Consider the following 15117-nt stretch of genomic DNA (forward strand, 5'->3'; position numbering starts at 1 on the left):
CAAACACTTGCAAACATTCTGCATGGCTTCTCCCAGCATAGTCACCCCATTCTCAACTAAAAGACACTTCCTGGTAGTACCCATGCAACATTCCTCTCTCACCTGGCTTATGATTAGCGATGCGTGCACACACACACACACACACACACACACACACACACACACACACAAACCCCTGCCCCAGGCATCGTCTCTATCTCTGCATCTCAATCCTTCCCTCCACTCCCTGTCAACCATATCACAAAAAGCAGGGGGCCTAGTTTGAACTGGCACCTTCCCACAGCAGGGACAGCTGTTGGACTGGTGTCTCACAGAGGCCCTGTGCTGAGCTGTAACAATGTAATGTATATTTGAAATTTCTTACCTGACTATAATGTCTGTCCTTAACAATGTCTTATTACTAACTATTTTTTAAAACCTCCCTTAGGTATTGCAAATACTTTTTAATTGCTCTTTTCTATCCAAGATTTGTACCCACGTACTTGTGCCTAAGAGGGTGCACAAGAGGCAGACATTCTAAGAGTCGTTCACTGTACCTCTACCATGGAGTACACATGACAATGAAGAATATTCTATATTCAGTCTGTAGTGGAATAACAGCAGCCTGACAGCTGACAGTATCGTCCCATTCACAGACTCCCATCCCCATCCCACCGCTCAGTGACTGACCTCATAGAGCCGGGAGGCCACCATACACTGGCCGGTGCTGTTTGTTCCCTCCACAGCCACTACCTGATGAAAGCAAATACCAGCAGAGTCAGATCCAACACTTTGGCACATGTTGTACACACATGAGAATCAATCAGAGAGAAAGTGAATCCGGACGCAATGCTCATCCTCGACAAAGTGACATCTACAATCTAAATCAGAAAACAGCAGTTGCCATTATTGACAGCCCCAGAATCAGCATATCCATGGGAAACAATCTGTGTGCTGTTTTAATACAAGCATTACAATACCACCACATACCAAGGGGGCAGTTAGGGATGTGCAATAAATGTTAGCAGAGTCAGCAAGGCTCACATCCCACGAACAAGTAAAAAGCACCCACTCCAATAAAGGGCAAACAGAAAAATATTTATCAACTGCCTTCAGTGTTCATCCAACAGTGATTAACTCCTGATTAATCAGTGGGCATATAGTAACTCTCAGGTGGCGGCCTGATCTCAGACAGGCTGCAGCGTATGGCTTTAGCACAAGAAAGGAACAGAACATATCAGCCCCTCCCTAACATGATGCAGCCACTGCTGCTGATAACGCTGTGGGATACGTCATGAATTACAGACACCTTCAGGATGCTATCAGCTGTTTTTTTTTTATTCAAACCGGTCATTGAATATATTGCAAAATTCTCTGGGAAATGGTAAGCTCTTTAGTCAGCAGCCATCCTTATCCTATTCCTAAGCAGAGCCATGTCAGCATCATTATTTTTGCATGGCTATCCTCCATTTATTTCATTAAAGCCACTGTTGTCTCACATTGACCTGCATAAATAGTACAAAAAAAGGGCATCAAAGGCTGTTTGTAGCTCTCCTTGCAACGGCCCATGGTTTCACAGTGTATTCGTATTAGAGAAGGGAACAATAAGTGCTCATTTGATCAGATTTCATAACCTAACCTTCTCAAACACTGTCATCCTGGAATTCAGTAAGGGACAGAGCTGGATAGGAAACCAAAGCTTTTTAATTTTTACAGAGACAGTAGGAACCACCGATGCTGGAGAATCGGAGATAACCCTCATCTTCTATCCGCCTCCCTCACTCTCCCTATTTATTTCGGAATCCCCTTCTCCTCCCCCATTTCTGAAGAAGGGTCTCAATGCAAAACGTCAGCTTTTCTGCTCCTCTGATGCTGCTTGGCCTGCTGTGTTCATCCAGCTCCACACCTTACTAATATCTAATTCAAAGTTCTTATAGGTAGAGGATCTTTCATTCTGCATTTTGACCCCTTGTTGTCCTTACCCCAAGGATTTTGGTGGGAACAGAGTCAAGGGAAAGTCATTTTTATTTTCAGAATTTTATTTTGAGTTCGAGAGAGTCAGGGGATCTTTAAGCCCCAGAGTCAAGGAAATTTTACTTTTCTCTTCAAAAAAAGAGTGAGCTTTACTCTACATTTCACTCAGTGCTGCCCCTATCCCAGGAGGGGCTTCACTTTTCAGCTTAGGGACACCAAAGCGCATTCACTGCGTACATCCTGTCAATCTTCCATTGCTACTCAGCTGTACCCACCTGTCCAGGAAAGAGGGAAAACTCCTTCAGTTCCGACAGATCCACTGGCACCTGCATTCCTGCCGAATGTTTCAGGTCTCCTTGCAAAATCACCGACTTTGCATTGAGCTTGCCGTTGCTGTCGCATGCAATTTGTCCCAGGAATGTTACCGGTTCCTGCAATGAACCGAAAGGAACAAATTAATAACAGTGACAGACAACACAAGGGAATGTGAATCTGTGACAACAAAATGTGAGGCTGGATGAACACAGCAGGCCAAGCAGCATCTCAGGAGCACAAAAGCTGACGTTTCGGGCCTAGACCCTTCATCACAGATAAAGGGTCTAGGCCCGAAACGTCAGCTTTTGTGCTCCTGAGATGCTGCTTGGCCTGCTGTGTTCATCCAGCCTCACATTTTGTTATCTTGGATTCTCCAGCATCTGTAGTTCCCATTATCTCGGAATGTGAATCTGTGCCCTGTTAACAAGTAGTATCCCGGAAACAGCTACAGATCAGGAATTAGAAGGGAGGGAGGAGCTCATGAAAAGTACAATTACCTGGGAAGTAGACCAATGGAACGGCCATGTGACATGTCCCCAGGACCTTCAGAGAAACCCCACAGTGTGCAAGCAGGCCATTCAGCCCAGAGTCCACAATCTGCACATCCCTGGATACTACGGGCAATTTAGCATGGCCAATCCACCCTAACCTGCACGTCCCTGGGCTGTGGGGAGAAAACCAGAACACTCAGGAGACACCCACACAGACGGTGGGGTTGGGGGGCGGGTGTCAGACTGAGTGGGATGCTCTGGGGAAAATGTTAGAAGCCTAGTGCTGTAGATAAAGAGAATCCACTGGATGTATCGGACTTTGATTTCCAGAAGGCATTTGCTGTGGTGCCACATCAAAGATCCCTGTGAAGAGCAGAAGCTGATGGCGTAGGGGCTAACACACTGACATGGAAAGAAGATTGGTTTGTTAACAGGAAACACAGCACAGGAACACATGGGTCTTTATCAGGCTGGTAGGATGTCACGAGCTGTGTGCCACAGGGGTCAGTGCTGGGGCCTTAACTCTTTACAAATCATACAACTGTGTGGATGAAGGTCCTGTAGTTAAATTTGCTGATGTTAAAAAGATGGGGAGAAAGTTCACTTGTGAAAAACCTAGGTTAAAGTCAGTGGGAAAAGATCTAACAAATGGATTATAATGTGGAAAAGTGTCCGATTTTGTAGAAAGAATAAAAAGAAATATCATCTAAATGGTGAGAGGGTGCAGAACTGAGAGATGCACACATCTAGGTGTCCTACAGCATGAATCATGGAAGGTTAGTAATAAGGTACACCAAGTAATCAGGAAAGCTAATAACATGTTATGATCGATTGTGAGGGGAATCAAATGCAAGAGGAAGGAGTTGATCTTCAGTTATACAGGGCATTGGTGAGATCACATCTGGAGCACCTTGTACAGTAACGGTCTCCATACATAGCTGTGTTCCTCCAACTCCACCCTATATTGACTCTGACTTCAGCATCTGCAGTTCTTGTATCTCTGAGATTTACAAGGACATTGCCAGGATTGGAGGGTTTGAGCTATAGGGAAGGCTGCATAGGCTGGATTTATTTTCCCTGAAGCATGGAGACTGAGGGGTGACCTTGTGGATGTTTGTACAGGCATGGGGGGCATAGATAGGATGAATGGCTAAGTCTTTTTCCCAGGGTAGGCCTGTCCAAGTTATAAAGTTTAAGGTGAGAGGGTAAAGATATTAAAGGGGCTAAGGGGTCTTTTTTTTTCATGCAGTAGGTGGTGCATGTGTGTAAAGGCTGCCAGAGGAAGTGGTGATGGTTGGTACAATTACTACATTTAAAAGACATCTAAAAGGGCATATGAATGACAAGGGTTCAGAGAAATATGTGCCAAATGCTTATAAAAGGGACTAGACTAATTTAGGATATCTGGTTAGCATGGATGAATTGGACCGAAGGGTCTGTTTCCCTGCTGTGTAATTCCTTGATTCAGATTATGTTGATTTCCTGTTTGGTGAAATATAGGCTGAGATATTATGTTCTGCGCTAGACATGGGACAGGATACCTTCAAATGTATTGGGCTACAAGCTAGAATTCATGTTCATTTTCTCATATGGATCTTGAGCCTTCAAGAAGTACAGTGTTAGAAAGGAAATACGCCTTTGCAATGGATATTTATCTTCCTCATTGGCTTTGAACAGTGGCCATGATGAATACAAGGGTTTAGTAGAATGCCAAAGCAGGGATCCTTTGAAAAAAACTGTGCTTCAACAATAGCATGGTGTACTTCACTACAAGACATAACACCCTTTTTGCATACAATAGAGGCAAAGCTAACCAAAATGGTACCAACTACTGTCAGGATCCCAAGACCTGAATGAGATCACAAATTGTTCTAAAACTTTGCATTTTTGTTTATTTTAACATACTAGACTAAATCTGCTACAAGGTAACTACAGTTCTATAACTCCTGCATTTTAATGACAAAACTAAAGTGTCTATCCTCCTGGAATCTCCTTCTATTTTGTGACCCACAGTCAATAAATGCAAAAAAGCAGTTAGATGGTGCATCTCCTAAGCAGGGGTCAGCCAAGAAAGAGTGACTGAGGTTCATTGTACCGTAAGTGGTGCAACTGGATCAACAATTATGTTGTATAATAAATGGTGGTTTTTGATTAGGTCCATCAAAATTCCTCATTAAGTTGAAACTGACACATCCAGGAATAGTCACATGACAAAAACCCCTCTGTTTTATGCAGTCTATCTGTTAATATTACAGTCTATTAGTAGCTAACACATGGCACTATAACCGGACTCAATGTTTAACAAACCTTGCCTCTAGTCTAAGTTTCCCTTGTAACCTAGTTTTAAAAATTGGACAAAATCTGGACACCACTTTAGAAGGAATTCTGCAACTTCAGCCAATTAAACCAATCTGAATTCAAGATCATTGGAAAAAAAAACCTTCACTGGATGCTGTCCTTCCAGACTCAGACATTGATCACATGAAGTGATATTGCCACTTTGATTTTTAAGTTATTTGTAATTGTAGTACTTGGAGTATTGTGTTCAGTTCTGGTCACCACTTTATAAGAAGGATGTGGAAGCTTTGGAAAGGGTGCAGAGGAGATTTACTAGGATGTTGCCTGGTATGGAGGGAAGGTCTTACAAGGAAAGGCTGAGGGACTTGAGGCTGTTCTCATTAGAGAGAAGAAGGTTGCGAGGTGACTTAATTGAAACATATAAAATAATCAGAGGGTTAGATAGTGTGGATAGGGAGAGCCTTTTTCCTAGGATGGTGACGGCGAGCACGAGGGGGCATAGCTTTAAATTGAGGGGTGAAAGATATAGGACAGATGTCAGAGGTAGTTTCTTTACTCAGAGAGTAGTAAGGGAATGGAACGCTTTGCCTGCAACGGTAGTAGATTCGCCAACTTTAGGTCCACTTAAGTAGTCATTGGATAAGCATATGGATGTACATGGAATAGTGTAGGTTAGATGGGCTTGAGATCGGTATGACAGGTCAGCACAGCATCAAGGGCTGAAGGGCCTGTACTGTGCTGTAATGTTCTATACAGAAGGATGTCAACGTATAGGAAGAAGTTCAGAGAAAGTCTACTGGACTAATACCTAGAAGGAGTGAATTGCCTCCTGAATTAAGGATACCTTCAGGAGTTTAGAAGCGGCCAGGATGACATAATTAAAACATAGGATCTAGGAGGAACTTGGTTGAATATTTTGTGGGAGAATACAGATCTAGGGCTCAGTTTAATAACATGGGGAGGGGGGGTGGGGGGGGGGGGGGGGGAGATGCACTTTTAAAACAGATGCAGAAACATTCATTTTCTCAGAGGATGTATGGATATGCAGTTTTTAACAAACAGAGCCTGCAGAATCTTTAAATATTAAGGGAAAGTTTGATTCTGGAGTTGAGATTAAAATCATGTCAGGTATGGCCTTATTGAGTGGCAGAGGGCCATGTTGCCCACTCTTATTCCTTGATCATTTGTTAACTCTGGTAAGTAAACAGATTCCAACACACTCACCTCATCTCCCTTCTGATCTCATGCTCAATGACAGACAGGAGGCTCGGGAGGGGTTTTTTGTTTTTAAGTGTTCGCCATGGATTTGTCCTGTACACTACCCCCTACCTAACTCTGTAAATGTGTCTGCAGCTACATTCCCTACCTCTAAACTCTCCATCAGATCATGCACCCTCACCTCCAATTCTCATATCCTTCCCTTTGTCTAATACCTCTGCCAGCCAAACAAATTCCACAAATTCCTCCAATTCCAGCCTGAAGCACCTCTAGATCTTCATTGCCCACCAACGGCCGAGATAGGGAGGCGGTGTAGCGGCTGGAGGAAGTTACAGACATAGGGAGGGGTGTACCTGCTAGAGGAAGTTACTTGTAACAAACTCCGAAGACCTCTCATACTCAAATTCATTCTTGAGGTTGGAGACAGTAAGAACTGCAGATGCTGGAGTCAGAGTCAACACAGTGTGGAGCTGGAGGAACACAGCAGGCCAGGTAGCAGAGTTAATGTTTCGGGTCGGGACCCCTCTTCGGAACTGGGGAGGGGGAAGGGAGCTGGGAAAAAAGAAAGAGGGAGGAGAGTGGGGCTGGGAGGAGGTAAGTGGGATTGTAATAGGTAGATGCAGTCAGGGGGTACTGGGGATTGGTTGGTGGGACGGATAGATGAGAAAGAAGATGGACAGGTTGTGTCAGGTCAGGGAGGTGGTGTTGCGAGGGGGGTTTGGAGGCGGAATGAGGTGCTGCTCCTCTGGTTTGTGTGGCAGGGGGGTGGGGGTGGGGGGTGGTGGTGAGAGCGAGAAGATGCTCCACAAAGCAGTCCCAGAGTCTGCGCTTGGTCTCACCGGTACGGAAGAGGCTACATCGAGAGCAGCGGATATAGTGGGCCAAGTTGACAGACATACAGATGAGCCCCTGTCTGATATGGAAGATGTGTTTCGGGCTTTGGATGGAGGTGTGGGGGGTGGGGGTGGTAGGAGGTCTAGGGGCAGGTGTAGCACTTCCTGCAGTAACAGGAAAAAGGTGCTGGGGGTAGTGGGCTAGTTGGGAGTATACAGGGAGTCGCAGAGTGAGTGGTCCCTATGGAAAGCAGATAGGGATAGGGAGGAATCTCACTCTCTCTCTGGCTAGGACATCGGACATGCTGGAAATGGTGCAGAATTATATGTCGGATGTGGAGTTGGGGAGGTGGTACGTGAGGAACTTTATTTTTGTTGGGGGAATGGGATCGGAGGGCTGACATGCCCTCAAAAGATGCGGTTGAGTGTATTTTCAATCAACAGAGAGAGGAAGTTGCGGTGCTTGAAACAGGAGGACATCTGGGATGTCCGGGAGTGGAACGCTCCATCTCAGGAGCGGATGCAGTGAGACAGAGGACAAGTCGGGCGGCTTGAAAAAGATGTCACTGCTGAGACAGCTACCAGATATGGAGACAGACGGGCCCGGGAAGGGGAGAGAGGTATTCCGAGATGGTCCAGGTGAATTCCAGCTTGGAGTGAAAAGGTGTTAGTAAAGTTGATCATCCTTAAAGTTCAAAGTACCATCCTCTGCCGCATCCGCCACCGGAAATCTGACCCCATGACCAAACAGATATTTCCCTCCCCAACCCTACCTGCCTTCCATAAGGACCGCTCACTCCAGGGCTCCCTTGTCTGCTCCACACTTCCAACTAACCCCACACCCCGGCACCTTTCCCTGCAACAACAGGAAGTGCTACACCTGACCCCTCACTTCCATCCAAAACCCAAAGCAAACTTTCCATATCTGATATAGTTCACCTGTAAATCCTCCAGCCGGTACTGTAATTGTTCCTCTACATCGGTGAAACCAAGTGCAGACTCAGGGACCATTTCGTGGATCATCTGCACTCTCTATACGATAATCGACAACACCTTCCAGTCGCCAATGATTTTAACTAACTCCCCCCCCCCACCCCCGCATTCCCTGGGTTGCATGCGCATCCTGGGCCTCCTCCAGTGTCACAATGATACCACCCGTAAACTGGAGGAGCAGCACCTCATATTCCACCTCAGGAGCCTACAGTCAAAGACCTAAATGTGGAATTCACCAGTTTTAAAATCTTCCCACCCCCGGCCTCATCTCACGACGAAACCTCCCCCTCATCCTCGTCCTCATCTCCTTGACCTGACACAACCTGTCCATCTTCTCTCCCACCTATCCGTCCCACACACCTTTCCCCAGCCCACCCATTCCCCCCGTCACCTCCTCAGCCTGACACAACATGTCCATCTTCTCTCCCACCTATCCGTCCCACCCTTCCCACTCACCAATAACCACCACCCTCTACCTGCATCCACCCAGCACCATTCTACCTACCTTCCCCCAGCCCCACCCCTCCTCCATTTACTTCCAAGCTCCCTGCCCCTTCCCCATTTCTGAAGAAGGGTCCCGATCCAAAACATCAACTTTCCTGTTCTTTCAATGCTGCCTGACCCACTGTGTTCCATGAACTCCATACTGTGTTGACTTAATTCTTGAGATTGCTATTTCTTCTGAATAGGTTTAGGTTTTGTGAATATTATACTGACTGGGCCATTTTCAATGCAGTCCGCATGACAAGGGCACGATTAAGAACCAGAATGTTGCTCCTCACCTGTGCTGGCATAGCCACTGGCCGGATGTCCTCGATATTGTAATGATCTGTCAAAACCTGACTCAGGTCTTCAATCCCGTCATTGAGAACTGGAACGTATTAACAAACAGCACATTAGAACGTTCAATTTTACCACCCTATCCTGAAGGCTCAGTGCCTTCCACAAACCACACTCCCTCATATCTTACCTGTATGTGAACACAACACAGCCACATCTGGGAACAGCAACATGGTGAGTCTGATTCATACTTGAAGTAGCTAACAGGGACAGGAGCCTGGCTGGTTACTCCCCTCACTCTAGCCAAAAGGCACTGAAGCTAACACTTGCTCTTTCCAGCCAAGGACACTAATTGAACAGGGTGGGTATTACACGCAAGAGAACACAGGAACGGGTGTAGGCCATTCAGCCCGTTCCACCATTCATTGAGATCATAGCTGATCCACGGCCTAACCCCAGTGACCTGCCGTTCGCACATATCCCTTAATACCCTTGCTTAACAAAAACATTATCTTTATCAGATCTAAAATGAACAACTGATCCAGCATCCATGCTGTTTGCGGAAGAGAGTCCCAAACCTCTCCCACCCTTTGTGTGTAGAAGAGCTTCCTACCGTCTCTCCTGAACTGTCTGGCCCTCATTCTCAGGCTATGCTCCTAATTCTAGAATCCCAAACCAGTGGCAATAGTTTATGCTTACCTACCTTGTTTTTCCCTGTTAATACCTTGAAAACTTAGATTAGATCACGCTTTCCCTTTAAATTCTAGAGAACACAGGCTTAATTTGTACAATCTCTCTTCACAGCTTAAACCCTTGATGTCCAGGACTCATCCCAATAAACCAAAGTTATACTCTTTCTAAGGCCAATCTATCCTTGCTGAGGTGTGGTGCCCAGAGCGGCTCTTGTACACCAAGTGGAGTTTTACCAGGGTTTTGTTTAACTGCAGCAGAATCTCAGCGTCCTTATACCCCAGCACTTTAAATACAAAGAACTTCTGGTCCTCGGGGCCAGAGCAATTGGAAGTGGCTCTGCAGTCCCTCAGGGCAATCTGCAAAACTATTGGGAATACATGTACATGCTTAGACTATGAAATCTGGAATATAGACATTTAATACATTGAAACGATTTTATAGAACATTACAGCACAATACAGGCCCTTCGGCCCTCGATGTTGTGCCGACCTGTCATACCGATCTCAAGCCCATCTAACCTACACTATTCCATGTACATCCATATGCTTATCCAATGACGACTTAAATGTACCTAAAGTTGGCGAATCTACTACCGTTGCATGCAAAGCGTTCCATTCCCTTACTACTCTCTGAGTAAAGAAACTACCTCTGACATCAGTCCTATATCTTTCACCCCTCAATTTAAAGCTATGCCCCCTCGTGCTCACCGTCACCATCCTAGGAAAAAGGCTCTCCCTATCCACTCTATCTAACCCTCTGATTATTTTATGTGTTTCTGCTATGCTTTGGAAAGGGAAAGTCAAAAGTAAGAGGAGAACTGAGAATTACTTGCTATTTCTTGACAAGACAGATGGCTGTGCAAAGAGAGCTCTGAACTTTTAACACAAGAGCTGGTGTTTTGTGACTTCACTGCTGTCGAAATGATTGGGAAAGTGCAGTGATTCGAACGTGGGCCAGGACGATCTCATCAGTGTAACACAAAAGATAGCAGCAGGAGGCGCCCATTCGGCCCTACAAGCCTGCGCCGAAATTCTACAATCATGGCTGATTGTCCAACTCGATTGTTTAACCCTTCCTCCCCATAACCTTTGACCCCATTCGCCCCAAGTGCAGTATCTAGTCACCTCCTGAACACATTGAATGTTTTGGCATCAACTCCTTCCCTGTGGTAATGAATTCCACACGATCACCACTCTTTGGGTGAGGAATCGTCTCCTCTCTGTCATAAATGCTCTACGCCAAATCCTCCGACCGTGACCCCCTGGTTCAGGGCACACCGACCATCAGGAACATCCTCCCTGCATCTACCCTTGTCTAGGAATTGTACAAGTCTCAGGGATCCCCCTCGTTCATGTGGACTCTAGTGAAAACAATCCCAACGTGGTCACTCTGTCCTCATACTTCAGACCCACCATCCCCTGAATCAGCCTGGTAAACCTTTGCTGCACCCCCTGGACAGTAAGAACATCCTTCCTTGGAAAAGGCAAACAAAACTGCACACAATATTCCAGGTATGGTCTCACCAAGGCCCTGGACAACTGTGACAAAACAACCCTGTTCCGTACTCAAAACCTCTCGCAATGAAGGCCAACGTACCATGTGCCTTCTTTACCGCCTGCTGCATCTGCATGCTTATCTTCAGCGACTGGTGCACACGGACACCCAGGTCCCACTGCACACGCTCCTCTTCCAATTTACAGCTGTTCAGGTGGTAATCTGCCTTCTTGTTTTTTGCTTCCAAAGTGAATAACCTCACATTTATCCAAATTTTACTGCATCTGCCATTGATTTGCCCACTCACCCAACCTGTTGAGATGATGCTGAAGGATCTCTGCGTCCCCGTCATAGTTCACTCTCCCACCCGACTTGGTATCATCTGCAGTCTTGGAGATGTTACATTGTGTGTTCCCTCATTCCAATCATTATTATATCTTGTGAATAGCTGGGGTGCCAGCACCGAACCCTGGGGCATCCCCACTAGTTTATTTACTGCCAATTTGAAAAGGACTCATTAATTCCTACTGAGATAACAAGGTGGAGAGCTGGATGAACACAGCAGACCCAAGCAGCAACAGAGGAGCGGGAAGGCTGACATTTCCGGCCTATGCTCGTCTTCATTTTCTGAACTGCACTGTCCATTTCTGTGTACTGCGCACATGCAACTAAGGGGTAACTTGGTGACTTGATACCGGCCTGTGTGAATTTATTCCAGAGAGAAGCTTGACTACCTAAGCTGCTGTTGCCTAGCAACAGTCTCTGAACAGTGGCTTATCCACAGTTCACACCTAGTTATGGTGGTATTTTGGATGGAGACACTGCACCTCTTGTCAGTGAGAGGAACATATTTAAACTTAAACAGGATAAAAGCTGTTGCTCTCAATGAATTTGTTTGGCAAATCCTTATCAAGTTTGAAAAGGAATATCTCCTGACCACGTCTTGTTGGGAGTACAGAATCTAATCCGGTAATCTTCCCCCATTCGACAAATGTCAGCAATCAAACGCCTTGGCCAAAATAGAAAAGACAGTGCGGACGTCATCTCATTCAACTCGTGGCTTTGACTTTTGATCCACAGGTCCTTAAAAAATTTCTTTGCCTATATTTTTCCTGCCCACATCTCTGCAGGGCTGACAGTCAGTTTTTGAACGTGAGTGACAGCGTGAAAAAGGGAGAAATTTTAAGTCTGCACAGCAACAGTTAATGAGCCTCCTTGCCATTTGTTAGTAAATGCATTTTGGCACAGGGAAGTGCCTGCCCCCCAAACTGTGTGGCTCACATCTGAAGGTTCTGGGCTGCCAATAAACTCCAGAGCAAACAGCTTCTCTTTATGAATCCTAACCTCAATTACATCACCTCATAATCTTCAACTATCAAAGCAGTAGAAGCCCTTTCTGCACAACCTGCCAGTGCAGGTAAATTCTTTCATCCCTAAAATCATTCTAATGAATTTACAACTGCCTCCCTTCCAAAGACGATCTCTTGTTCCTGGGGCCTAAACCTGCCCCCTGGTCAAGCAGAGCGGCAGTATCAGCCATGTGGGTCACCCAGCGACAACCCCCTCCAACTTTCCACTGGCACAGACCCCAACAGTGACCCAATCTGAGGCCAGACCACACCCACCCACCCCAACACAAACAGGATTGGCTGCAAACGTGTGCTTTAAAGCAGGAGAAGGAATTTCTGAACAACAGGGAACCTGTGAAACTCTCTAAGCAAGGATTATCCTCAGTCAGGCCACAACTGGGCTGCTTCTACCAGAGACGTGGGTGAAATCAAAAATGCTGGCACCTTTGAATGGAACTCACCATCACGGACGTCACGCGACTTCTGGAACATGTATTTGAAGCGTTTGATGATTGAGTCTTCAGGCGCGAGTAGCAGCTGAACAGCGGCACTCCTGCCCCCCATGCCTTGCCATGTGGCCCCCTGCGCCATCCCAAAGGAGGCAACAACTTCACCGCGGTTAGCTCTGGAACTGTACTTTGGAGATGGGTTCGGACTGAGGGCAGCAAAAGGAAAAATAACTCATTCAGGCACCAAACAACCAATAAGATTCCGAATTACCACCAACAGCAGAGGTGGGTGGGCGGGCAGGGGAGGGTGCTGGAGTGGGGTGACAGAGACAGAGCGGGACAGGTATCGGGGCGAGGGGTGTAGGGGTAGAAGTGGATTTTATAGCTTGGAACATGAGATGGTGCCAAAGTGATGACATTATAAACGTTTTACTGCACTCATTCGCATGCACCTGACAATAAAGCTAATTCCATTCTATTGTACTGATATCACAATCTCAGCATATCCAGCTGCCGGTGAAAATGCACAGTTACCTTGGGGAGAAGGAAGCTGGAGAGAAGAGGAGACGTGGACTGCGGGTCATGGACACCTTCTTTGACTGAGGCTGTTCTGGAGTGGTCAGCACCCGCTTCTGTGATCCTGCCTAGCAAGAGAGTACAGACTGAACAGGGAGTACATACCGAGAACAAACACCACAGTCCCCAGCCTCCAAAAACAACATTCACATAAAACCCATTTCAGTATCCCGGCCTAGCTCAAGTCTTGCTGTTGCAGAAAGTCATAATCCACATCTGAGGAGAAGATAGAAACTCAGTGTCCCATTCAGTCTGACCCCCCCATTGACAACCCCCCGCCCCCCACAAAAGTGTCCCATTCAGTCTGACCCCCCCATTGACAACCCCCCGCCCCCCACAAAAGTGTCCCATTCAGTCTGACCCCCCCATTGACAACCCCCCGCCCCCCACAAAAGTGTCCCATTCAGTCTGACCCGCCCATTGACAACCCCCCGCCCCCCCACAAAAGTGTCCCATTCAGTCTGACCCCCCCATTGACAACCCCCCGCCCCCCACAAAAGTGTCCCATTCAGTCTGACCCCCCCCATTGACAACCCCCCGCCCCCCACAAAAGTGTCCCATTCAGTCTGACCCGCCCATTGACAACCCCCCGCCCCCCACAAAAGTGTCCCATTCAGTCTGACCCCCCCATTGACAACCCCCCGCCCCCCACAAAAGTGTCCCATTCAGTCTGACCCCCCCATTGACAACCCCCCGCCCCCCACAAAAGTGTCCCATTCAGTCTGACCCGCCCATTGACAACCCCCCGCCCCCCACAAAAGTGTCCCATTCAGTCTGACCCCCCCCATTGACAACCCCCCGCCCCCCACAAAAGTGTCCCATTCAGTCTGACCCCCCCCATTGACAACCCCCCGCCCCCCACAAAAGTGTCCCATTCAGTCTGACCCCCCCATTGACAACCCCCCCGCCCCCCACAAAAGTGTCCCATTCAGTCTGACCCCCCCATTGACAACCCCCCGCCCCCCACAAAAGTGTCCCATTCAGTCTGACCCCCCCCATTGACAACCCCCCGCCCCCCACAAAAGTGTCCCATTCAGTCTGACCCGCCCATTGACAACCCCCCGCCCCCCAACAAGTGTCCCATTCAGTCTGACCCGCCCATTGACAACCCCCCGCCCCCCACAAAAGTGTCCCATTCAGTCTGACCCCCCCATTGACAACCCCCCGCCCCCCACAAAAGTGTCCCATTCAGTCTGACCCGCCCATTGACAACCCCCCGCCCCCCACAAAAGTGTCCCATTCAGTCTGACCCCCCCATTGACAACCCCCCGCCCCCCACAAAAGTGTCCCATTCAGTCTGACCCGCCCATTGACAACCCCCCGCCCCCCACAAAAGTGTCCCATTCAGTCTGACCCGCCCATTGACAACCCCCCGCCCCCCAACAAAAGTGTCCCATTCAGTCTGACCCGCCCATTGACAACCCCCCGCCCCCCACAAAAGTGTTCCATTCAGTCTGACCCGCCCATTGACAACCCCCCGCCCCCCACAAAAGTGTCCCATTCAGTCTGACCCCCCCATTGACAACCCCCCGCCCCCCACAAAAGTGTCCCATTCAGTCTGACCCGCCCATTGACAACCCCCCGCCCCCCACAAAAGTGTCCCATTCAGTCTGACCCGCCCATTGACAACCCCCCGCCCCCCACAAAAGTGTCCCATTCAGTCTGACCCCCCCCA

The 15117-nt window shown here is 47.7% G+C and overlaps 1 protein-coding gene across 1 annotated transcript in view; it reads right to left on the minus strand.

Moving 5' to 3' along the window:
• Positions 1-15117, minus strand: part of pola2 (polymerase (DNA directed), alpha 2) — a 56123-nt gene that overhangs the window by 35370 nt on the left and 5636 nt on the right. The window contains exons 6-10 of the mRNA XM_059641614.1: positions 13401-13510; positions 12879-13072; positions 8884-8972; positions 2229-2384; positions 670-732 (exon numbers count right to left, since the gene is read on the minus strand). Of these exons, the coding sequence (XP_059497597.1) occupies positions 670-732; positions 2229-2384; positions 8884-8972; positions 12879-13072; positions 13401-13510 (612 nt within the window). The remainder of the gene's footprint in view (positions 1-669; positions 733-2228; positions 2385-8883; positions 8973-12878; positions 13073-13400; positions 13511-15117) is intronic.

Source organism: Stegostoma tigrinum, chromosome 42 (genome assembly GCF_030684315.1).
Source record: "Stegostoma tigrinum isolate sSteTig4 chromosome 42, sSteTig4.hap1, whole genome shotgun sequence".
NCBI classification, from domain to species: domain Eukaryota; kingdom Metazoa; phylum Chordata; class Chondrichthyes; order Orectolobiformes; family Stegostomatidae; genus Stegostoma; species Stegostoma tigrinum.